Here is a 21,761-nt window from a genome sequence, read left to right as displayed (position 1 = left end):
GGGCACATTTATCCCTGCTCTCCTCAGCCCTCTGCAGCCCCCCCCGTCCTGGGAATGGGGACGGGAATACTGCTGGGGACAGAGCCGATGGCACAAAGGGTGCACGGGGTGGGCACCCTGGGGGGGGCACCGTGCCAAACACCACCCAGACCCCCCAGGGAAGGGACGAGCAGTGACCCCAACACCTCTTCACACCCAACACCCCCCTGCTGATTTAGGGGAGCACCCGAGAACCCTAGGGGGGGTGGCACATCCCGGGGAGCCCCAAGGTGCGCAGGATCCCGGTGCCGCGGTGCGCTCCGGGGGGCGTCAGGGGGGGGTTCAGAGGCCAAAATACTGAGCAATCTCCTTCTATTTGAACCCGAGAAGAGGACGAGGCGCTCAGGCCGGGCACTGCAGGCTGCAGTAGTCGGCGGAGGTGAAGAAACCGTAGATGTTGACGAGGGGGAACATGAGCAGGGCGCCCAGCAGGGACCCCAGCTGCTCCAGCGCCCCGTACCACACCAGCGCGCTGTGGCTGCGGCTCCGCAGGATCACCCCGGCCATCACCTTCACGTAGGACAGCGTCCCGGTGAACAGCACCCAGGAGAGGACCTGGTGGCGCAGGGGAGAGCGGTCAGCGGGGATGTGGGGCTAAAACGGGGGCTCTCCGGGGTTGAGGGACCCCAAAGGACTTACGATGACGACGTCGCCCCACTGGGACTGCTGCAGGAGCGGGCAGGGGCTCATCACGGCGATGGCCATGTTGTAGGCACCAAAAGCTGTCCCTGCCAAGGTGAGGGCGCCCAGCAGGGCCAGGGACCTGCAAGGGACAGGCGGGTGACACCGGGGAGCACCAGCTCAGCCTGGAGAGGAGGCACCTTTTCTCCCCTAGAACCCCCAAAAAGGGGCGTTTTTGGGGCTCCGTACCCACCTGCCGGGCAGGAACATGGCCACGATGCAGGCGAGGGGGTTGGCCATGGAGCTGAGCGTGGCCGAGAGGTGGTAGGCGGTGTTGCCGTAGGGCAGGCAGGAGTAGGATTGCACCGACGGCAGGACCCCGTTGGTCAGGGAGCTCACCCAGGCGATCAGGAGGTAGATGAAGGCGAGCTTGGCCAGCGGGTGGGACACCGTCTCCAGGGGGTCCTCCATGGGCCGCTTGGTTTTCTTTGGGCACGGGTAGCCACCGCCTCGCCCCGAGCCGGCTGCGTCCTCGGGGATCTGGTCGAAGGAACTGAGGATGATGGTGCTGGGGACGAGCTGCTGCTGGGACAGTTCCCAAACTTTAGGCTGCCTGGCGAGGAAGAAGAAGGCCACCAGGCAGGCCAGCATCATCCCAGTCATGAGGAGGAAGAAGAGGAGGGTGGAGAAATTGGCCGGCAAGTAGCGAGTCTCCATCTGGAAGCCGGGGCTCCCCGTCGTGTTGGTGACGTTGTCCGGGAGGGTGACGTTGACGCAGCTGGAGATGCCAGAGCCCTGGCCCAGGGCGATGAGAGCGGGGATCAACCCGCTGAGCCCTTCCCCGATGAAGAAGGTGGTGAGGTACTGGGGCTCCAGCTGCATCATGAAGGGCAGGAACGTGACGGAGGAGGTGCAGTCCACCAGGGCCAGGAAAAAGGTGAGGATGAGGAAGGCGGTGCTGTGGGGCGTCCCCGCGATGAGGGACGTCTGGTTCCAGAGGAAGGCCAGCAGCAGGCAGGCCACGACGCCCAGGGACACCACCGCGTAGATGACGGCCACCTCCTTCAGCGAGCCGGGCCAGAAGCGGTGCATGAGGGTGACGAAGAGGGGCCCCACGTTGGCCATCTGGATGATGATGGTGATGTAGGAGGGCAGGTCCCACTGCTCCGGCAGCACCCTCACCAGCAGGGGCAGCTCGACCCACAGCCCGTTGATGGCCACCCAGGACCCCGTGCCAAAAACGCAGGCCAGGAGGTGGGTGAGCAGCGCCATGGCTCAGCAGCGCCCGGCGCCCCCCCACTCCAGGGCGATGCCGCCGTGCTGTGGGGAGAGGCTGGGCTCAGCGACACGGCTCAGAACCCCCCGGACCCTTATCCTGGCCCCCCCTGCCCGTGTCACCCCCCTGCCCGTGTCACCCCCCTGCCGCTCCTCTTTTATTGCCAGGACGCAGGGAGCGGCACGGCGCAGCCCGGCACCCCCCTGTCCCAGGGGTGAGACCCCCCCCCAGCACCTCAGGATCCCCTCCTGCTGCCCGCAGCTGGTGCCACGGGACCCCCCCTTGCCCTGCCTGCAGCACCCCCTTTGCCCTGCGTTGGGTTGGGCCCCGTTCCGGAGAGCCAAGGCCACGCAGCGCCAGGCACGGAGCCAGGATGGGGACCTGGCAACGTGTTGGACCTGGCCCTGCTTATGGCACAGCCGGGCACGGCACGGCACAGGAGGCACGGGAGGCACGTGGATCTCACCTGGGGGCTGTGGGGCTTGTGCAGCCTCTCTCCAGGGACCCCAGACCCCGTCCTTCCCACCGCACCCGCGGGCAACGCCGAGCGGCGCCCGTCTCCTCCCCGCCGGTGCCGTACGAGCCCGGCAGGCTCCCCGGTGGCCCCGGGGGAGAGGGGGCCCCACGGGCTCACCCGCAAAACTGGCCCTGGCTCATACCAGCCAAGCTGAGTCAGCCCCACACCTCATCCCCTGCCCACCCCGGCACCTGCTGCCCTTCCGTGCGCCCAGGTTCCTGCGCCCGCTCCCCACCGGCTTCCCGGAGACGTTGGGGGACCCCCCAAAATCCGTGCCCCCGAGCCTCGGGGAGGGCAGGGGGGTGCGGGATGAGCGGCCACAACTTCAGGGCGGAAGGATCCTGGTGTCCAGAGGCTGAACCCAGGCAGGGTAACGGCCCACAAACGGCCTCATCCTGGCCGGGAAGTGTCGGGGACGTTGGGAGGGAGCGGAGGTGAGGAAGAGTCGGGTTCCTGACCTGAGACGTCCCCGGGGGAACCTCCGGGGAACCTCCCCTGGGGAAACTCACTGTGCTTTTTGGGAACCGGAGGCAGCACGCTGGCTGGCGGCAGCGAGTCCTTGCTGCCTGCCGGGGGCCGTGACGTGAGCCGGGCACGTCACTGCCTCCGGATGCAGATGGGTGGCAGCACGGTGAGCTCCTGCTCCTGCTCCCAGCGGGCAGACTCACCCCTGGCTCGGGGAGCAGCTGGCGGGGGGGGTCCCACGGGTCTCCTGCCTCCCGCTCGGCTCCAACGCCGCGTTTTCAGGGCACCTGCCCCAGGTCGGGGGGGCGCAGGAGGTCCCAGGGGGGCTCACGAGCCATGGGGACGGTCGGGTGCTGGTGCAGGGCGAGGTGAGACACAAAGCAGAGGAGAGGATGAGGGAGAATCGCGGTGGTCCTCGGAGAGATGAGTGCCCGGGGGGGGGGCAGGGGGATCAAATCCCACCCTGCCCACCCACCCCAGGGACCCCTGCCCACCCTGCAGGAATGGGAACAGCCGGAGGGGGCTGGGGCTCAGGGACCCCTTTCCTTCTCCCCCCACCCAGCACCCGTGGGTCCCCTGGGCCACCACGGCACCGGCCACCGGGTCCCCCTCACCTCCCTGCCACCGAGCCCAGCTCGCCCCACGCGGCCTCTCGGGGGCCTTTAAGCTCCAAACCCAGCCCCGGTGGCCAAAGTCCAGCCGTGTCCCCTCCTAACCCTGTCCCTGCCGGCTCGGGGACAGCCCAGCCCTCGTCCTGCCCCCGTGGGCAGCTGTCCCCTTGTGTCCCCACGTGCTGCCAGGGCCAGCCCCGTGCTCGCCGCCTGCCCCCGCGCACCCTTGCCTGGTGCCGGTGATTATTCCTGGATGTGTCACACGCTTTGTCCTTGTCCCCAGCTGAGTGGTGTCCCACCTATTTCGGGCGTGCAAATGTCACCGAGAGGTGGCTGGGATGGCAGCAGGGCCACGGGCTGGGCTGGGTGGCTCGGGGACACCGAGCGCGGCCACCACGGAGCCGTCCTTGCGGGGGGGTGCGTGGCCGGGATGTGGCCGTCCCACGGGGCGCACGCCACGCATAAATGCTCCTCTGGCACCTCCACCTCACCCTGGGGACCCTGGGGACCCTGCGGGACGTGACCACGAGCCGGTGGATGAGATGCTCGCATCACCCAGGAGCTGGAGGGGTGGGGGGGACAGAGGCCAGCTGGGTTTTTTTGGCAACCTGGCGCTGGCTCGTCCCAGCACCCAGCTCCTCGGGACCCCTCGCTCCAGCTCTTCCCCCAGCACCCACAGGGTGTCGCTGGGCGAGCGGGCTGCAGCAGGCTGCAAATACCTTGTGCAATGCCCTGCCTGTCCCCTGCCTGTCCCCTGCCTGTCCCCTGCCTGTCCCTTGCCCATCCCCTGCCTGCTCTACCCATGCCCACCCCCCCTGGGGTCCTCACCAGCCCCTGCACCAAGCTCAATCCTGCCTCCACCATCCCCATGTGGGATCCAGGAGCGGTGGGGGCCCTTTTTTTGGGGTTCCCGTGGTCTCTGGGCCCCGTTTTGGGGGTGGCAGCTCCAGGATGATGCGCGGGGGCTTGTGCTGGCGCAGCTGAGCCCCCAGCTCCCGGTGGGGCCGGCGATTGTCCTGGGTTAATTCGGCAGCACAAAGGAGCCGCGCAGCCTCCGCCAGCCTTTCCCCAGGGCTAATTGGCTTCGTCGCAGGGGCTCGGAGGGGGGGCACAAAGGGGGTGACAGGCGTGGGACCGAGCTCCGCACCGCTGCTCCGTGCCTCTCGCCCAAAATCCTGCCGGCACGTGCCGCCTGCCGTGCTTGGGGAGGGGGTGGGGGCTGTCCCCCCCACCCCGTGCCGTGCAGCAGCTGAGCCCCAGCCCCAGCCCCGGCCCCCTCTGCACCCCCGGCAGATGCGAGCGAAGGCCCCGGAGGCAGATGGCAACATTTGGTCACCGAGATGTCCTCCACGGGACTTCACCGGGCTCGGGCAGGCGCACCGGGAAGCCCCCTCCGGTTCCCCACGTGCCCCCCATGGGTGAAATGGCACCGGAGGGTGCAGCGGGGTGCTGGGGATGTGGGTGATGGGGAGGAGGAGCCAGGGAGAGTTTTGGGTCTGTCCTTGAGCCCCAGGACCCCCCGCACCCCAGGGACCCCCGATTCCTCCAGGATATCGCGTGCACCCAGCGGTGCCCCAGTTTTCCCAGTCCAGGGGTCCAGTTGGATGGGCACTGGGGGAGCCCAACCGGGGTGCGGGGACCTGCTGGCGGGTCACCACCCATGGCCCCTTCCTCCCCTCCATCCTCCTCCTCCTCCTCTCAGCTCCCCCGTCCCCATTTGCATCCCATTTCCATGTGAATGGAGCAGGTCAAGTTGAAAGTTGAAAGCTGGCGCGGGGGGCGCCTGGGGAAGGGGGCCTCTGCCCGAGGTGAGAGCCCAACAAAAGGGGGCCGCATCCCCAGGGCACGGCGCTCGCCAGCCCTCGGCCACGGCCCCGGCCCCCGTTGCAGCCCAGCCACCATCTGCGGGCCTGGAGCTGCTCAGACAAAAGCCTCGCACCCGGCACGGCCCCATCTGGCGGGGCCCCCGCACCCGGGCACGAGCCCGGCTGCGGGGAGCGATGCGCAGAGCCGGGCAGCATCCAGCCCTCAGGGTGATGGGGAGCGAGGCTGTGACCGTGGGACCCCCCCCTGCCAGCCCCACAGCCCCCGGGCAGCTCCCTGCGCCCACCCTGGGCAGGGATGGGAGTGGGGAAACTGAGGCAGGGAGCAGGGGGTGGCTGGCACGGGGCCGCTGCGCGATGCCGGGTCCCTTTCCGAGCTCCAGAGTTGTTTGTAGCCTGGTCTGGGTGAGTGGCTGTAATTAACCGCCAGCAATTAGCACGTGCCAGGTGAGTGTGGCAGCGGAAGGAAGGTCCCGTGGGGGGCACAGACGAGGAGCCCAAACCCCTCCCCGGATCCGGGGGCTGAGCCGGGCCCCGTGCCAGGCACCCGCCACCCCGCGGGGCGATGCCAGGCACCCGCAGCCACCTCCACCCAGCTCCTACAGGGAAGATTTGGCCTCCGAGCCCTCTTTATTCTTATTTTTTTGGCTCTTTCACGGCTGCCTTTCACTCCTGGGGGGTCCTGGAAGCTGCACGTGCAGGGACCCAGCCCCGAGCACCCGTGGGAGGCGAGCACGGAGCCAGCGCCGGCACCCACCCACCCCTGCCCCATCCCTGCCCGCTGCGGAGCCGCGGGACGGGCGGTGAACGGGGCGCTCAGGGCATGCTCCTGCATTGGGCTGCCCTCCCCAAATCCATCCCCGGTTTCCCCCCGGGGAGAGGGCGAGGCAGCGGGGCGCTGTCTGGCTGCAACGCCCTGCTCCGAAAGCACCCGGCGTGCCCGGGCAGCTGCCTGCAGCCGCCTCCTGCAGCCTTCGTGGGTGCTTTTGGCACGGGGACGGGGGGGGGACACGCAGCCTGGTTGCTCCCACCGGGCAGATGCCCATGGTTCTGCCCCCACCTGTGGCACCCGGCGGTGCTTTGCCGCGGGGACACGCCGGGAGCTGCGGGGACACCGCTCTGGGCGCAGGCCAGCAGCTCCCCGTGGCCCCAGGCTCGGTGTCCTTGTCACCTGGCTGAGCCGCTTTGTTTGGAGGCACAGAAACCTGCTGGACTTTGGGGACTTTTGGACTGCGGGGGCCAGGGGCTGACCGTGGTGGCAGTGACCTAGGGCCGGTACGGGCACAGGGGACCCATCCCTGCGGAGGCAGCGGGTGCCCACGCACACCGTAGGGGTTTGGGGAGGGTCCGAGCCCTGCCTGGGCGAGGGCAGGGGGTGGTTTGGGGATGTTTTAGCTCGGGTTGCAGAGCTGTGGCGGGGCCCTTCCCTCCTCCCCGACCAAACCACGAGCGTGCTCCTGCATCCACGCTGCCCAACCGGCACTGCCACGGCCACGCTCCATGACGCAGCCGCAATTAAAGCCTGGCCTGGCGTGGAGGAAAGCCCCGTGCCTCCGCGGGCACGCTGGCAAGGAGAGGTGTTTTCAATCCCTTCCGAGCACCACCGAGCTGCCTCGGAGGGCGTCTTCTTCTCCCGGCGGTGACTCAGAGGGAGCCGTGAGCCGCCTCGCCGAGGGCAGACCCGCTCCAGTGCCGCCCCGCAGGGAGCAGGGGAGGTCACGGTGTGGGGACGCAGAAGTCACGGGGCCACCGAGCCACCAGGGGACAAGCACGGGTCGGGGAGGCTCCGACAGCGCAGGGCAGATCCAGGTAGGCGGTGGAGGTGGTGCCGTCCCGTGCCGGTCCCGTGCCACCAGCACGGGGCTGGGTCACCGTGGCCGGGCATAAGTTGGGTGGCCAGTTCTGTGCCGGGGTGGCCACGCTCCATTTGGGTTGGGGATAACCTGGTTTTGTTTTCCGGGCCGTTTGGAGGGTGGCTCGGCTCAGTTTGGGGCGGCTGTGCCAGGCTGGCAGCTCCCCATCGCCAGGAATGCGGAGCAGCAGGTCGTGCCCGGCCGGGCCGTCCGTGCCAGCAGGGAAATGGGAACCCATGGTGGGCACGGGTGGTGTGCTGGGGATCCAGACCCTGCGTGCTCGTCCCTTCTCCCATCAGGAGCTCCCCAGGGTGCTCCCAGTCCCTGGCACAGGTTGAGGGGCAGCAGGGGGGGCTGCTGGCAGGGTGGTGCGGGACCCGAGGGGTGCTGCGGCACGGGCACCCCACTGACAGCTTCTCCCCGCAGCCTGGAAAGCACCCAGAGGGGGTGAGTCAGGCTCTCGTGTCCCTTCTCCACCAGGGCTGGGTGACGCAGGGCCTCGGGGGAGCCTGGTGGTGATTTCCCCCCAGCGGGGTTTGCCCCCGGGCATCTCCCCTCTGGGCTTCGGTGCCCCAGGTCACGGCAATTAGCCCCGCTTTGCCATGGGGTCTGTGGGCAGGGGGGGCACCAAAATCCTTGCCCAGCGAGGATTTTGGTGCCTGGCACTGCTGGGGAGGAGCGCTGGGCTCCCCGTGGAGGGGTGCAGAAAGCCCCCCCTGGATCCGTGCTGGTGCAGGGGCTCTCCCCAGTTGCCCATGTGCCTGCCCAGCCCCCCTGGACACTTTTTGGGTCAGGCAGCAGTGCCCCCCCTGGGGCAGGAGACGGGGACGGGGGCGAGCAGTGACCCCCATGGTGCAGGAGACGGGAACAGGGACAGGAACGGGGACAAGGACGGGGACAAGGACGGGGACAAGGACGGGGACACCACCCTCCCCTGGCTGCTCACCCATCGCGGCGCACCCGGGGGCTGCACCAGGGACCCTCGTAGGGCCGGGGGGGTCAGGCTGGTGGGCTCGGGCTGGCGGCCACCGTGGGGCCGTGGGGCTTTGGGGCTTTGGGGCCGGTTCCTGCTGCCCGCAGCCGCCGTGCCGTGGGGCTGTACCCAGGAAGTTGTGCAAGCAGGTGAGCGGCCACAGGTGAGGCAGCCAGCTCGGGGCCGCTGGGGGAGGAGGAAGCGGGGCCGTGCTGGCCCCACTGTGCCCCCCTCCCACACTGGTGAGTGCCTCGGCTCGCCCACAGCTCCCCCAGGCTTGCTCGTGCCCCAAACCAGGCCCTGTGGGGCTGGGGGGGCTCGGTGTCAGGGGGGGTGCGGCCACCTTGGTGCTCGGCAGGGTTGGAGCGTTGCCTGGGGGGGCGGATGGCAGAGCCCCAAATTGCAAGGGGGGGACCCCGGGGGATTCTCGGAGCGGCTGGGGAAGGGTTGGAGGGTGCCAGGGCTGCTCGTGGCTGCGGGGTGGGAGGGCTTTGGGGGGGGTGGAGGGGGCACGGGACAGGCTGTGCCCCCCCTCCTGTGGGTGGGGAAGGTGCCTCAGTGCAACCGTTGGGGCAGGCGGGTGCTTGCTGTGCCTGGCGGGCTCCCAAGGGTGCGGGGTTCACGGGCCTCCAGCGGGGCTGTTGGCAGGGGAAACGTGGCTGGGAACCCCCCCTGGGCTTTTTTTGGGGGGGGGCTCACAATGGGGAGCTCCTTGCTCCCCATAAACTCCTTTCAAAGAGGAAATAGGGGCAGGGGGATAGGATAGGGGGGGCTCTGCAGTGGGGCTGAGCACCGGGGGTGCTGCAAAGAGCGAGGACCCCCAGGTTCCCAGCTCAGTGGGGTGCCGGGCGCACGGAACCAGTGGTGCCCCCCAGCAGGGTGATGCCCCCCCAGCACGGCCATCACCGAGGGGCTGCGGAGCTCCCTTCCGGGGCTCCCCTTGTGCCGATGTCGGGGCGCCCTCCCCGCGGCCCCATTGGCCATGGTGCCGTTTGAAGCAGGCTTTGCTCCGCGGATTGGCCGGGTTTCCTTGCGTTTCGGGGACGCCAGCCGGAGGCGTGGTCCCTTGCCTTGAAATAGGAAGCTCGGCGCAGCCGGAGCAGACAGCGCGGCACCGCACAGCCCCGCGCAGCCGCTCGGGCCTTTGTCCGCCCACGGATCCCCCCCACCCCGGGGGCACGGGCAGGAGGCCCCCAGCGCCCCGCCGACAACCCCTCACCCTGGTCCCTTCCTTGCAGGTCGCGGCGCGTGCCCCCCGCGCCCCCCGAAGCCCCCCGCAACCCGCCCGGACGATGCCCGTCGAGGCGCTGAGCGCCGGCGATGCCACGAAGGGGGCGGCGGTGGCGGCGCCCTTCACCTCGGCCATGCCCATCCGCATCCTCAACAAGGGCCCCGAATATTTCCGACGGCGCCTGGAGCCCGGCGCGCGGAAACCCAGCGCCGTGGAGAGGCTGGAGGCCGACAAGGCCAAGTACGTGAAGAGCCAGCAGGTCGCCAGCACCAAGCAGGAGCCGGTGAAGCCGCCGCTGCTCAAGCAGCCCCTCTTCGCGCCGGCCGTGCGCCGAGCCATGCTCACCCCGAGCCGTAAGACGCCGCCGGGACCACGCCGCTCGGAGGCCGGCGCGACGAAGACCTCCCTCAACCTGGAGATCCTCAACAACCTCATCAACATCTGCGACAGCCCCTTCCCCAAGGCGGAGAGCCCGCGGGGCCGGGAGTGGCCGTGCAAAGCGGAGATGCCGAGCGCCGGGGCGGAGGGGGCCGGCAAGGCACCGGAGAGCCCCGCCGCCACCAAGCCCCCCGGCACCGTGGCCGTGCGCAGGGTGGACGTGCGGCCCTGCGGGGCTCTGCCCTCTAGGGTGGCACCCACCGGCCAGGTGACACCGGTGGCCTTGTCACCCGCCCCGGGCAGGCTGCCTACGGCGGCGGCGACGGCGGTGGCGGCGCTGAGCTCGCCCAACCGCCCGGAGAGCGCCCGGCGGCAAACCCTGCTGCACCGCTCCAAGTCGGACCTGAGCGACCGCTTCTCGCGGGCCACCGCCGACCTGGAGCGCTTCTTCAACTACTGCGGCCTCGACCCGGAGGAGGTTCGGGACATGGGGGCCGAGCATTTCGCCCGCGCCAGCTCCGACATCGTGTCCGTCAAGTTTCACAGCGTCAGCACCGCCAGCTCCGAGGGCGGCCGCTCGCCCCGCAGCGCGGCCACGCCGGAGGGCCGGCCGGCCGAGCGCATGCCCTACGGCATCTCGGTGGTGGAGCGCAACGCCCGCGTTATCAAGTGGCTCTACGGGCTGCGCCAAGCCCGCGAGCCCCAGCAGGTCTCCAACGTGTAGCGCCGCTGCGCGCCGGCGCACGGTGCCGCTGCCGGAGCGGTGGGGACATCCGGGACCCTCGGACTCAGGCGCCGTGCCTCGTCCCTGCTGCTCTTTGGTACTTCGCCTCCTGATGGAGCTGGCTCTGGGGGGGCCCAAAAGCAGCAGCCAGGTCCCCGTCAGCCCGCGGAGGGCTGGGGGTGAGGCTGAGCCTGCTGGCATCCTGCTGGTCGGGGCTGTGGGGTGCACACCCGGTGCCACCCGCGCAGAGGGGGCGTCACAACTGCACCCATGGGTCCCAGCGTGCAGGAGCGCACGGGAGCCCTGAGGGGCACTGCTGGGGACCTTGCATGTGGCCAGGGGGTGAGGATGCATGCGGCTGGGGGGGTTAACACAGGCAGCCCCCATCCTAACGTCCTGGTGAGTGTCCTGGAGGAGCTGGGTGCTCTGCCAGGGGGGCCAGAACCGAGCTCCCCTTGGAGCAGCCCGGGTCTCGGTGTGCGTGTGCGTGCGTGTGTTTGTGTCTCCCTTTTTGTCTGTCAGCAAGAAAGCCCAGGCATGCTGTGCCCTCTTATTTATGAAGACGGTTTTATCGGTCTCCTCCTCGTTTCCACTGGTTTTCCTGATGCGTGATCTGTAAAAGAAAAAAAAAAAAAAAAAGAAAAAAAAGAAAAGTGATAACAACGGAGAAGGTTTTATTAAATTTCTCAGCTTTGGATGCCGCGTGTGTGGCTGTCTCTGGATGTGGTGGGGAAGGACAGCCCTGCTGCTGCCTGAGGGCCTGGCCGGGGAATTACCCGGGCAGAAAGGGGGCCAGGAGAAGGGCTGGGCCTTGGTGCTGGAGGAATTCACGCGTTTGGGCACCCCCAGAGCGCTGGGGACCGGGGAGCAGAGGGTCACAACGTGCCCCTTCCCTGCAAACCTCTCCTGGAGTCACCAGCACGATGCGCGCTGCCTCTGGCCCTGGTGGTGCCAAGCCAAGGGGTGCCAGGCAGTGTGCGTGCCGTGCCGTGCCGTGCCGTGCCGTGCCAGCGCGGGGCCCGGAGGGTGCGGCGGGGTGGTATTTGGGTCTGGCAGGTCCCGGCAGAGCCCGGCCGCGGGATTCCCCTCGGCACCGCAGCCAGCGCCGCGCCAAGCGCACAGCCCTGCCGGGCGCTGCCTTCGCGCCCTCTGCAGCGAAACGCCTCGGAGCTTGGCCGTGTCCTCGCTGCTCCGGGGCTGCGAGATGAGGAGGAGATAGCGGAGACCTCCCAGGCACCGGGGAGGCGAGGGGATGAAAGGCGGCGCAGGGAGAGCTTTGAAGATGAAAGCGCCCCGCGTGTTCTCCCCGGGCAGCCTCGCGCGGCTGCGGGCTCCTGCAGCGCCGGGTTCCTCGCGGGAGGAGACGCAGGAGGGGGTCCCGGTGCCGTGCTGCTGGGGAAGGGGGCTCCAAAAGCACCCAGGGAGCCCCCACTTGGGGCACGGGGGGTGCGGGAGGGCTGCGGGATGCTCGCAGGCAGCAGGGATTTGTGCCGCGCACAGCACGTGGCGGCGGGGCTGCAGCAGCTCACGGCCCAACCCCGCTCCCTGCAGGGTGCCCAGAGCCCCCACCCCACACACAGAACCCGCTCGGCTCCCCCAAAAGAGGCCGGGCAGGTTTGGGGGAACCCCACCCAGGGCCGTGCTGGCCACGCAGGGATTTGGGGACAGGATGTGGCCGGTGAGTCAGGGCGGGCAGCTGGGGAGGCAGCGCGCACCCGAGGGATCCTATAATGATGGTTTGTGGGGTGCTGGGGGCTCCCCAGGGAGCCGGACACGGGGCTGCCACCCCCCCCAGGGGAAGCTCTGCGGGATCCACGTCCCCGTTCCAGGCTGAATCCGGCTGTGCTGCCGAATTCCTCAGCCCGGCGTGTCCCTCGAGCTAAATTTACCACGGAGAAGCCCCCCCTTGGCTGACCCTCTGCTGGGGAGCGGGGCCGAGCACCCCCTGGCACAGCCGTGGCGAGGCGACGCGTGGCCCCCCAGGGGTGCCCCCCTGTCTGTGTGTCCCTGTGGGGGACAGGGGGGCAGCCCCAGCCCCCCGCTGCCCTGGGGGATGGGGGGACAGGGGGACAGCCCTGCCCCACGCTCCCCACGCCCCCGATCACTTTCCCTGGCAGCTGCCTCCCCGCCGGCTCCGGTTTCGGAGCGGAGCCACAGCTGAGCCCACCGGGTATTTATAGCGGGGAGTAATAATGGGGGGGGTCTCCGTGGCCCCCACCCTGCCTGTTCCCGTGTCCCACATCCCATATCTTGGGGAATTGCCCCCCAACCCCATGGATGATGCCCCAGGGGGAGAGCGAGGGAATGGCAGCACCAAGGTTTGGGAAGGGGCACAGGGGGGCACAGGGGGGCACAGGGGGGGCGCAGGGCTTGCAGCCAGGATGCTTGCAGCCCGCAGAGCCTCCGGGCGGCCCCATTTGCATTCTCCATTTTTTAATTATCACGCACGGCCCCACTGATGAGCACCTTGTGGGAAGTGGCAGCTGCACCGCCTGTTTTAATCAGCGTTAATTAGCGAAGGCCTTGAGAGCGGGGTTGGGGGCAGGCCCGGGGGGGTGGGGGGTTGCCTGCGGGCTGGGTGCTGCGGGGGCAGTGGGGTCAGGGAGGGGGGTCAGGAGGGTCCCTGCTCTGCAGCTGCCACCACCGCTGGTCCCCAGGGCTTTGGGGGCACCGGTGTCACCCCTGTCCCCTACAGATGATGCTGTGGGGTGGTCCCCGAGCTGTAGGGCCGAGGGGGATGGGGCTGGGCACCAATTTGGGCACCAGGCTGGGCTCTGAGCCCGCAGCACCCAGCCTCATCCATGCACCGAGCTGCCCGGCCTCCGCGGGGCACGAGGGGGATGAGGGGAATGGGGCCGGGAGGAGCAGCCCCTTCCCCAGCTGGGTGCGATGGGGCTGGGGGCGCATTTGGGGTCTCGTTCCTCCCCAAATGACCCAGGCGTCACGAGGAGGCTGCCGAAAGCTCCCTTTATGTGGAGTCCGTACGTGCGGTGCACGAGGGGCCGAGGCAGCACCGCGCTGTCCCCAGCGGTGACCCCAATAAATTTAATTTTTAATTTTTTTTTTTTTACTGGGGTAATTTAAAAAATACCCCAGTAAATTTAGCTCAAGGGACACCCCACCAACTGCTCGCTCCTGCTCCTGCTCCTGCCCAAATTGCTGAACCAGGGGCAGCACGGACACCCCCCTGCACACACCACGGGTCCGGGGACACCTCGCTCCTGGGCAGGGCTGGTGCTGGGGGGGCGGGGGGGACACGGGTGCTGCCCGGCGCAGCTCTGGGACAATAAATATCTCTTCGTACAAAAATAAAAACGTCTCCGTGCCAAGCTCCAGGGCGCGGGGGCTCCTCTCAGCAGATGGAGACCCGGCTGCGTTTCGCCCCGCGCTTTCCAAGCCGCCACCAAACCGGTCTCCAAATTTGGGTTTGCCACGTGCCCACAACCACAGGGGCTGGAGCTGGCAGCACGGGGGGGGGGGCTCGGCCCTGCCAGCACCCCCCTTCCCCTCCCTCCGACCCCTGCCCCAGCCCCGAGCCACCCCCAGCCTCCAGCCCCCTTCTGCTACCCCCCAGCCCCTCTCTCCATGTGCCACCCCCAGCCCCATCCCACCCCTCCCTGGCTGCTGCCCCCCACCAGCACCCCCCAGCCCCCGGGACTGTCACCCATCACACCAGACCCAGGTCCCCTGTGCCTCGAGGGACGCCCCTGTCCCTTCCCAAGAGCCCCATCCCGCGAGGAGCAGCGCCCAGCGTGCACGGCTGGCACAGGGATGGCACACGCGGGAGGGGACACGCAGGGGACAGCCGTGTCCCTTGGCACAGAGATGCCACCAGTGCCTCGAGCTCCCGGGGCACTCGCACGCCGGCTCTGCTGAACCCGCGGGGAAAGCAAAACGGTGGCAAAAAAGCAAAATGCAATGCCCTAAAAGAGGGAGAAAAGGCAGAGCCCGGGCTGTCCGCCCCTCCGGGCTGAGCGCGCAGCAGGTGCCGGGGCTCCCAGACCCCTGTCCCTGCTCGATGTGGTGGGGGCAGCCAGAAACCCCACTGACATTTGGGGACGGTGAGAATTTGGGCTGGGAAGGGATGGGTTACGCACACCAAAGCTCAGATGGAGCAGAGCCCCCGTGGGTCCCACAACCTCGAGCTCCTCGGCACGGCGAGCGCCTCCCTCGCGGCCCCGCTGCCGCTCCGCACGGGCTCCCAGGGGGCAAGAGGAACAAGAGTGAGGAATAATAACTGGGGGAAAAGCTTCCCTGCAGCTCCCACGGCCGGGTGGCTCAGTTCCATCGGGGTCTGGCACGGGTCTGGGGCCGGCACGGGGTCCGGCAGCGCGCTAGAAGCCCGCGGGCCGTATCAGCATGCGGGTGCCCTTCAGCGAGTAGCTGGGGCCCTGGAAATAGTGCCAGCGGATGCCGTTGAGCTTGCGGATGTTGTGCCGGGCCGGGTAGTAGATCCCGTTCAGGTTGGAGAGCCCGCAGGCGTCGAACCACCAGCCTGCGGGATGAAGGAGCGGGGCGGGAGCGTGCTGCGGGGCTGGGCGCCCGGGAGGTTTTGGGGGGGTGATTTCGGGACCCCAGCCCCAGCTCCCCGCTCACCTCCCGACAGCATCTGGGCGCATTTGCAGAGGCAGTTGTCGTTGTCGGCGTCGCGGGTGCTGAAGTTGGTGCCCTGCAGGGCCAAGCCGCTCTGCTGCCCCGCCGTGCCGCTGTAGTCCTGCAGCGAGAGCCTGCGGCCGAGGGTGACGCACGCCGGGTAAGCCATCAGCACCCCCTAGATGCTTTGGGGAAGGGGTTAAAAAGCCCCCCAGGCCCTGTGCTGTCCCCCAGCCCCTGTCCCTGGCACCACAAGGGTTTGGCATCCCCGCGAGGACACGGATGCAGCACCCTGGGGACGAGCCCTTTTGGAGAGGAGCGGTGAGCGGCCACCAGTGCGCCGGCTGCCTGCTGGGGTGGGAAATCCCTCGGTTTTAACGCAACTTCAGGCATCAAAATCCACTTTGGGATTTTGAGAACCAGGGGGAAGAAGGAGCAGGCAGCACAGCCACATCCCCGGGGAGGAAATCCGCTGAGAACCCCAGCAAAAACCCCACCAGGAACCCTGCAACCTCCTGGGGACCCGGGGTCCCCCTGGGCACCCGCAGCGAGCTGTGCCAGTCCTGGGGGCTGGGGGCTGCGGGGGGCCAGGGACAACTCGCCGCCGTTCTCCTACCTGTAGAGCTGCCTCTCGCTGCCCAGCTGGAATTTCCCGTAGTGGGCATAGACCTGGCTGCCCTCCCAGTCCCGCAGCTCCACGCGCAGGGCGTAGGGCGCCCGGCTCGTCAGCAGGTGCACGGCTTCGTTGCCCAGCCAGTGCTCGCCCGCCGCGTCCCCAAAACCCTGGGGGAGCCACGGGGAGGGTGGGCGCGGGCGGTGGGCACGGGGGTGCCCCAACTCGTCCCCGTCCCCGCACAGACCTGCTTGTACTCCCTCCAGCTCCTCTGGAAGCTGAGGCTGCCGTTGGCACGGAGCTGGATGACCGTCCAGCCCCCGCCGTCCGTCTCCATGTCACAAAAAACCTACAGCGGGGAGCAGAGGGGCTCAGCCCATGGCTCGGGGGGTGCCCGAGGACTCCCCATCCTTGGGCTTGGGGCAGCCACTGGTATGGGGTTTGCATGCACGAGCAGGAGCCCCCCCCCCCAGGCTGCGCTCACCTTTTTGGGCTCGCTGAGGTTGGCGATGTGCAGGGTGTAGACCCCGCTGGTGTGGAAGCCGGCTCGGCGCAGCTCGGCGCAGTCCTGGAAGAGCTGCTCCTCCCCAGGCAGCGAGGCTGGGGGCAGGGGGGAGGCGTTAACACCGAGGGGGGGCAGCGGGGGTGCAGCCTGTCCCAGCCCCACACCACGCAGGTGGACGTGCAGGGCCCTGGGGTGCCCTCCCCACCTCGCCGTGGGGTGCGCCGGTGGCACCGGGGCTTCCCACCGTGCGAGAGGGCAGCGGGGATTTCAGAGCCCCCCCTGGTCCCGCAGCCCTGCCTGGTTTTTCTGCTTTTCCCCTCTCCCTTTGGATGCTTTTTTGTGTCCCCTGGTTTTCCTTTTTTTTTTTGGGGACATTTCTGTGCGTCTGGGCGAGGGGGTGGCCACGCTGCCACCAAACCAAATCCCCCGGCTGGTGTGCGCCCTGAAGTGGGTGCCAGCCCTTCCCATGCGGGAACGAGGCTGAGCTTCTCTTGGCATTCTTCATTTTTGGGGTGAAATCACCCCTGTGTGAGCCGAGCATCTGCCACCCCAGGGTCCCCAGCCCCCCCAAACCCCTCCCAGTCCCTCTGCCTCTCCCCTCTCACCTCTGCCCTGCGCCACCAGGCGCACCAGGCCCTGCACCGCCTCCAGGAGCTGCAGCTGCTGCCTCTGGAGCAGGCTGGAGTTGGCGCTGGCCGCCAGCAGCGACTTCTCCAGGTCCTCGATGGTGCCGCTCTGCCGGCTCACCACAACCTGCAGCCTCTCCTTCTCCGAGCGCAGCCCCGCCAGCTCCGCCTGGTGCTTCGCCTCCATCTCCAGCACCCGAACCTCCAGGATGCTGAAGGGGACACGTGGCGGTGACACGGGTTGAGCGGGGAGCAGAGCAGCCCCAAAACCTGGATGCGGATCCCCGGCACCCCTGCGAGCTGTCCCCATCCCCGGGGACACCTGGCAATTCTCAACCTCGTGGGTGCCCTTAGTGAGGGAGGGTGAAGGTGAAGGAGAAACCGAGGCCGAAGGGGCTGTGATGGGGCTGTGCAACCCGCAGGGCCCCCAGCGAGGCCTGGAGGGGCTCCAGCCCTCCCAGAGAGCAGCCGGAGACCCGGACCCTTACTTGTTCCTGCTCTGCAGCTTGTGGATCTCGTTGGTCTGCACCAGCAGCTGCTTCTCCAGCTTGTTGGTGGACAGCGAGCTCTCCAGCAGCTGCATCTCGATGCGCGACGTCTGGTTCAGCACCTGCCCGGGAGCAGGGGGAGTTTTGGGGTGCGCAGTGGGGTCCCCAGCTACCAGCGGCAGCCCCCTGGGCGCACAAAACCTGCCCCTGGGGTGGTCCTGGGGGCATCACCGAGTGCCCCACGCCGCTGCCACCTACCTGGGCCTCCACGTCGGTGAGTTTTCGGGTCTGCTCGGCGCTCTGGTTGAGGAGGGAGCTGCCGATCTCCAGCATGGTGGCCGTCTGGTTCTGCACCGCCGTCTGCTGCAGCTGCGCCATCTCCGGCTTCACGCTGCTCTGGATGTAGCTCTCCAGCTGCGGACGGCAGCGAGGACGGGACGGGTCAGTCGGGGAGCTCACCCCGTACCCAGCCTCACCACGGCCCCCATCCTCCAAATTGGCACAGCCCGGGAGGGTTTCAGCATGGCACGACCCCTCCTGGGTGCTTCGAGGCAGCCTGCGTGGCTTTGGCACCAGATTTGGCATCAGCACTGGGCTCGGCACCAGCTTTGGCATCGGCACCAGCATTGTCACAGCTGTCCCAGTTTCCCAAGCCTGGTGGCATCTCCCTGCCATCGTCCCCAGCCGTGGTGACAGCAGCTTTTCCGGCACACGGTGCTGCCCCACGGCGGGGCAGCGCTCGGGGCTGGGAAGCAGCCGGCTGCGGACACGGCTCCGAAACATCTTCCGCTTTCCCAGCCCGCGGGGGACGGGCGCTTCCCAGAAGGGTTTCTATTTCTGGCGTCCTCGCCGTGAGCTTTCCATTCGGCCCCTCTCCGGGGTGACAGCCCCCCGCGGGGGCCGTGGGGAGCGGAAGGGACGCGCTGCCGCCCACGCTGGGAACGCAGCCCTGCACCGGGGCTGCCCAACCCGACCCCTTTCCCACCCCGAGGGTCCCGAGCTGCCCGCGCCCCCGCATCCAGGTGGCTCCTGGCCCCCCGCCCCGTGAGCTGGTGCAAGGAAAGCCCCCGGTCTTCGTGCTTGTGGCACGGTGGTGCCGGGGCGCCCAGCCCCTCGCCGCACTTGTTAGTGCAAGGTGAAATGAAATCACCCCTCTTCGAGCATTTGGGGGGCTGATGGCGCAGAAAAAATGATGGTGTAACCCCCCCGGGGGCTGGAAGGTGAAGCTGGGGGGGGAAGGAGGATCCCAACGTGGGCACCTCGGGCTGCGCCCAGGTCCCCGGGGGCTTCCCTCGCGGGGAGGAAGCGGGGAGCGTCTGAGAGCCGGGTCTGGAAAACATTTCCCCAGCTGAGTGATTGCTGGAGAGTTTCCCTTTAACCACGTCGTTAATCTTGCTGCTTCTCAGGGCTCGGGGAGGCCTCCTCTCCCTCTCGATCTTGCCTTTTTTTTTTTTTTTTTTTTTTCAAAACAAACATCCCTCTGAGCGCGGGGCAGTACATACCCGTGGAAAAGGTCAGGCTGGCACTGGGGGGGGGGGCGCTGAGAAAGAGCCTGGCTCCAGCCCCAGCCCCAGCCCTGGCTGCTCCCCGCAAGCTGCCTCTTTTGGGGGTCCCTGCCCCTTCTGGGGGAGCCCCCCACCATGGCTCTGCCTAAGGAAAAGGAACTGAAGAGGGGCTGGGGTCACTCCAGGAGGAGGCTGTGGGGCTGCGGGTGACCCCAAAAGGCTCCCCAGACAGGGCCAGCGCCAGGAATGTGTCCTGAGTCCCTCTCAAGCCTGGTGCAGGGAGACCAAGACCGGGCACTGCCCAAAATTCGCAGCCTGCTCAAAAATTTCTGCCCAGCAGCAAAACCAAGCAGAGAGCAACCACCGGCCGGGAGCGCAGCACGGCCACCCCGCTGTCCCCACACTGGGGACACATCGCCAAAAGGGCAGCCACTGGGGCCAGTCCCTGCAGGGTCTCGGCCCCGTGGTCAGGTTGGTGGCACCGAGAGGCACCCAGTGCCCACGTCCTCGGCCAGTGCCACCAGTCTGCGTGCCACGTCCTCACTGGTGTCCCCGGCTGTCCCCCCTGGGCTGCGCTCGGCTGCGTGGAGAGGGTGACCCCGCACCCAGTGTCCCCAGTGGGGTCTGTGGTGGCAGAGGAGGGGGCTGGTGGGGTGGGGAGCCCTGCGAGGGGCTGGGGGGGGTCCTGCCAGAGCCACGGGCCAGGGCACAGCGTGAATCTGCCCCGCTGGCAGACGGGGACTTGGCGTTGTTTACAAGCCGTCCCCGAACCCCGGTGCCTCCTTCGAGCCCAGTTTGTTTGTTCAGGCCTGGAGTCCAACCAAAACAAGCCTCCTTGCGCAGTTCCAGTTAAATAAGGAAAGCAAAGAAACAGAAAAAGAAAGCAAAAAGCAAAAAAAAAAAAAAGCAAAAAAAAAAAATAAAAATCTGCCTGTGCTGGAGGGGCCGTGCTGCGGGAGGGGACGGGCACCGGCCGCTGCCCCCTGCTCCTGGGCTGTGATTTTGGGCACCTCTGCCCAAAGTTGCTCAGGTTTGAGGCTTCATCCTGCCTGCTCCGGGGCTGAGCAGCACCCAGCGGGGCTGAGCAGCACCCAGAGGACCCCATGGCAGCACCCCAGGGTGCAGGGACCCCGGGATTGCGCGGAGCTGAGGTGCGCAAACGCCGCTGGAGCAGCGTCCCCGCAGCGGGGGGCATTGGTCACCGCCAGCCTGGCCTCGCCGCTCCCTCTGCAGCACCCACAGCTGGCTTTGAGAGGAGTTGGGGCAAATTTGAGGAATTTGGGGTCTGAGGCAGCTGAGGAGGGGACAGGGACAGCCCTGGGTGTCCCCACGGGTGCCCGCTGCTGCTCTCCGTGTCCCCGGCGGTGCCGCTCTGCTCGGGGGCGGGTGGCACTTGGGGACGAGCCTCTCGCCCCGTCCCCATCGTGGGCACCGCGGGGACGTGGCCCCGGGGGGAGCCTCCCGGGAGCTCTTCCCGGGTGTGACGCAGGCGGCCGCTCGCTCGGCCGCAGATTTGGGGTCAGGAGGTGCCGGGAGAGACCTCGGAAAGGAAAAACCTCTTCCTGCCTTGCGCCAAGGGGCCGGGGCTGGGGGGCGCAGCAGCACCCAGGACGGGGGTCCCCGGGGTGGGTGGGGGTCCCCGTGATGCAGGGGTCCCCTCCTGCTGCCTGCAGACCCCCCCTGTGGACCCCACAGCCCCTCCGGTGAGGCTCCCCGTGCCCCGTTGGGGCTGGCCAGCCGGGAGCTGTGATTCCCACGCAGAGCCTCAGGCGGTGCCAGGAGTTTTTGCGAAGCCCATAACGGGGAGAGGGATGAAGCTGGAGAGGTTTCGCTGGCCCCTGCCCTTGGGTTCCTGGCTCTGCTGCCCGCCAGCCTCCCAGCGGGGCCGCATCCTGAGCCGGGACGGGGAGAGCTCAGCCCCACGGGGTGCCCGGCACCGCCGCTGCGGTGGGCACCAGGAGGGGACCCGTGGTGGGGGATGCAAGGCGGTGAGAACTGCTGATAAGTGGCATCCGTGGCACCCTCTCCATCCCCTCTGGTGGAAAAATTGGGGCAGGATCAGGCCCTGGGGCTGAGCCCAGCGGGGAAGGCGCAGAGCTGACCGCAGCAAGCTGCATCGGTGGGTGTAGGGCAGCTGCGGGGGGCACCCCCTTACCCACCACCCTCCTCACCGCCTCCCCTCACCCCCTGGCACCCCACCACCGCCTCCTCCTACCTTCAGCAGCCACTGGGTGCTGTTCTCCAGGATCCTCTCGAGGTGCTGCAGGCGCTGGGTGGCCCCGCGGGCGGCGTGCGCGGTGCCGGCCGGCGAGTCCCGCTGCAGGAGCGCGTTGGAGGGGCCGGGGGCGACGCTGGGAGGGCAGGGAGCGGGGTCAGCCTCGGGCAGCACGAAGGTGTAGCTGCAGTGCCCGTGCTGCACGCGGTGGAAACGCCGCCGGCCGCCCCCATCCAGCACCCGCCGCTGGGCTGTGACCGCGCACAGAGCCGCCAGGACGAGGCCGAGCGCCCGCATGGCACGGGCACGGCACGGGGGACCCCTTCACCCCGGCACCCAAGGGTGCTGCTGCGGGTGCGAGGAGTCGGTCAGTGGGTGCTGAGCGCCCAGCCCCGGCGCTGCGCCCTCGGCATTTCCTCCCGGCGCGCTCTGAGCGGGTTTGCGGCCGCCCCCGGCCTCCTTTTATCGCTCGCTAGGCTGGGTCTCGCAAGGAAAAAAAAAAAAAAAAAAAAAAAAAAGAAAAAGAAAAACAAAAGGGGAAAAAAAAAAAAAATCTGTTTAAAAACAATACTTCTATCTTTTTTTCTCTCCTCCGAGCCCGCTGCGGGGAGATCAAGTTTCACACGTGATCTTTCCATGCCTCACGCACGCAGAGTCCGGCCACCCCTGGCCCCCCGGCCCCCCACGGCCCCGTTGTGCCCTCCC

General features: G+C 68.2%; 3 protein-coding genes across 8 annotated transcripts; 1 reads left to right on the top strand and 2 right to left on the bottom strand.

Annotated features, from left to right (window-relative positions):
* Positions 1–334: 334 nt before the first annotated feature.
* SLC52A3 (solute carrier family 52 member 3) lies at positions 335–3,747 on the bottom strand. 4 transcript variants are annotated; one of them, XM_068700277.1, is made up of 5 exons: positions 3,533–3,747; positions 3,122–3,271; positions 914–1,980; positions 679–802; positions 335–594 (listed from the first exon to the last, which is right to left on the bottom strand). In XM_068700277.1, exons 3-5 carry the CDS (start codon positions 1,930–1,932, stop codon positions 382–384), a joined length of 1,356 nt encoding a protein of 451 aa, XP_068556378.1. In that variant the 5' UTR covers positions 1,933–1,980; positions 3,122–3,271; positions 3,533–3,747; the 3' UTR covers positions 335–381. The 4 variants fall into 4 exon arrangements, with proteins under 4 accessions (XP_068556378.1, XP_068556379.1, XP_068556380.1 ...); XM_068700278.1 differs by lacking the exons at positions 3,122–3,271; positions 3,533–3,747 and adding an exon at positions 2,963–3,115; XM_068700279.1 differs by lacking the exons at positions 3,122–3,271; positions 3,533–3,747 and adding an exon at positions 2,645–2,945.
* A 1,952-nt stretch (positions 3,748–5,699) lies between these two features.
* Positions 5,700–11,208, top strand: FAM110A (family with sequence similarity 110 member A). 3 transcript variants are annotated; one of them, XM_068700274.1, is made up of 2 exons: positions 5,700–7,161; positions 9,417–11,208. In XM_068700274.1, exons 1-2 carry the CDS (start codon positions 6,853–6,855, stop codon positions 10,509–10,511), a joined length of 1,404 nt encoding a protein of 467 aa, XP_068556375.1. In that variant the 5' UTR covers positions 5,700–6,852; the 3' UTR covers positions 10,512–11,208. The 3 variants fall into 3 exon arrangements, with proteins under 3 accessions (XP_068556375.1, XP_068556377.1, XP_068556376.1); XM_068700276.1 differs by lacking the exon at positions 5,700–7,161 and adding an exon at positions 8,194–8,327; XM_068700275.1 differs by lacking the exon at positions 5,700–7,161 and adding an exon at positions 8,285–8,420.
* On the bottom strand, positions 11,169–21,552 carry ANGPT4 (angiopoietin 4). The gene is made up of 9 exons (XM_068700273.1): positions 21,057–21,552; positions 17,595–17,750; positions 17,337–17,458; positions 16,828–17,060; positions 16,202–16,317; positions 15,965–16,066; positions 15,721–15,887; positions 15,108–15,238; positions 11,169–15,006 (listed from the first exon to the last, which is right to left on the bottom strand). Exons 1-9 carry the CDS (start codon positions 21,351–21,353, stop codon positions 14,846–14,848), a joined length of 1,485 nt encoding a protein of 494 aa, XP_068556374.1. The 5' UTR covers positions 21,354–21,552; the 3' UTR covers positions 11,169–14,845.
* Between the last annotated feature and the right edge of the window lie 209 nt (positions 21,553–21,761).

Source organism: Anas acuta, chromosome 16, assembly GCF_963932015.1.
Source record: "Anas acuta chromosome 16, bAnaAcu1.1, whole genome shotgun sequence".
In the NCBI taxonomy this organism is placed as follows: Eukaryota; Metazoa; Chordata; class Aves; order Anseriformes; family Anatidae; genus Anas; species Anas acuta.
This window is presented reverse-complemented; position numbering and strand designations above follow the sequence as displayed.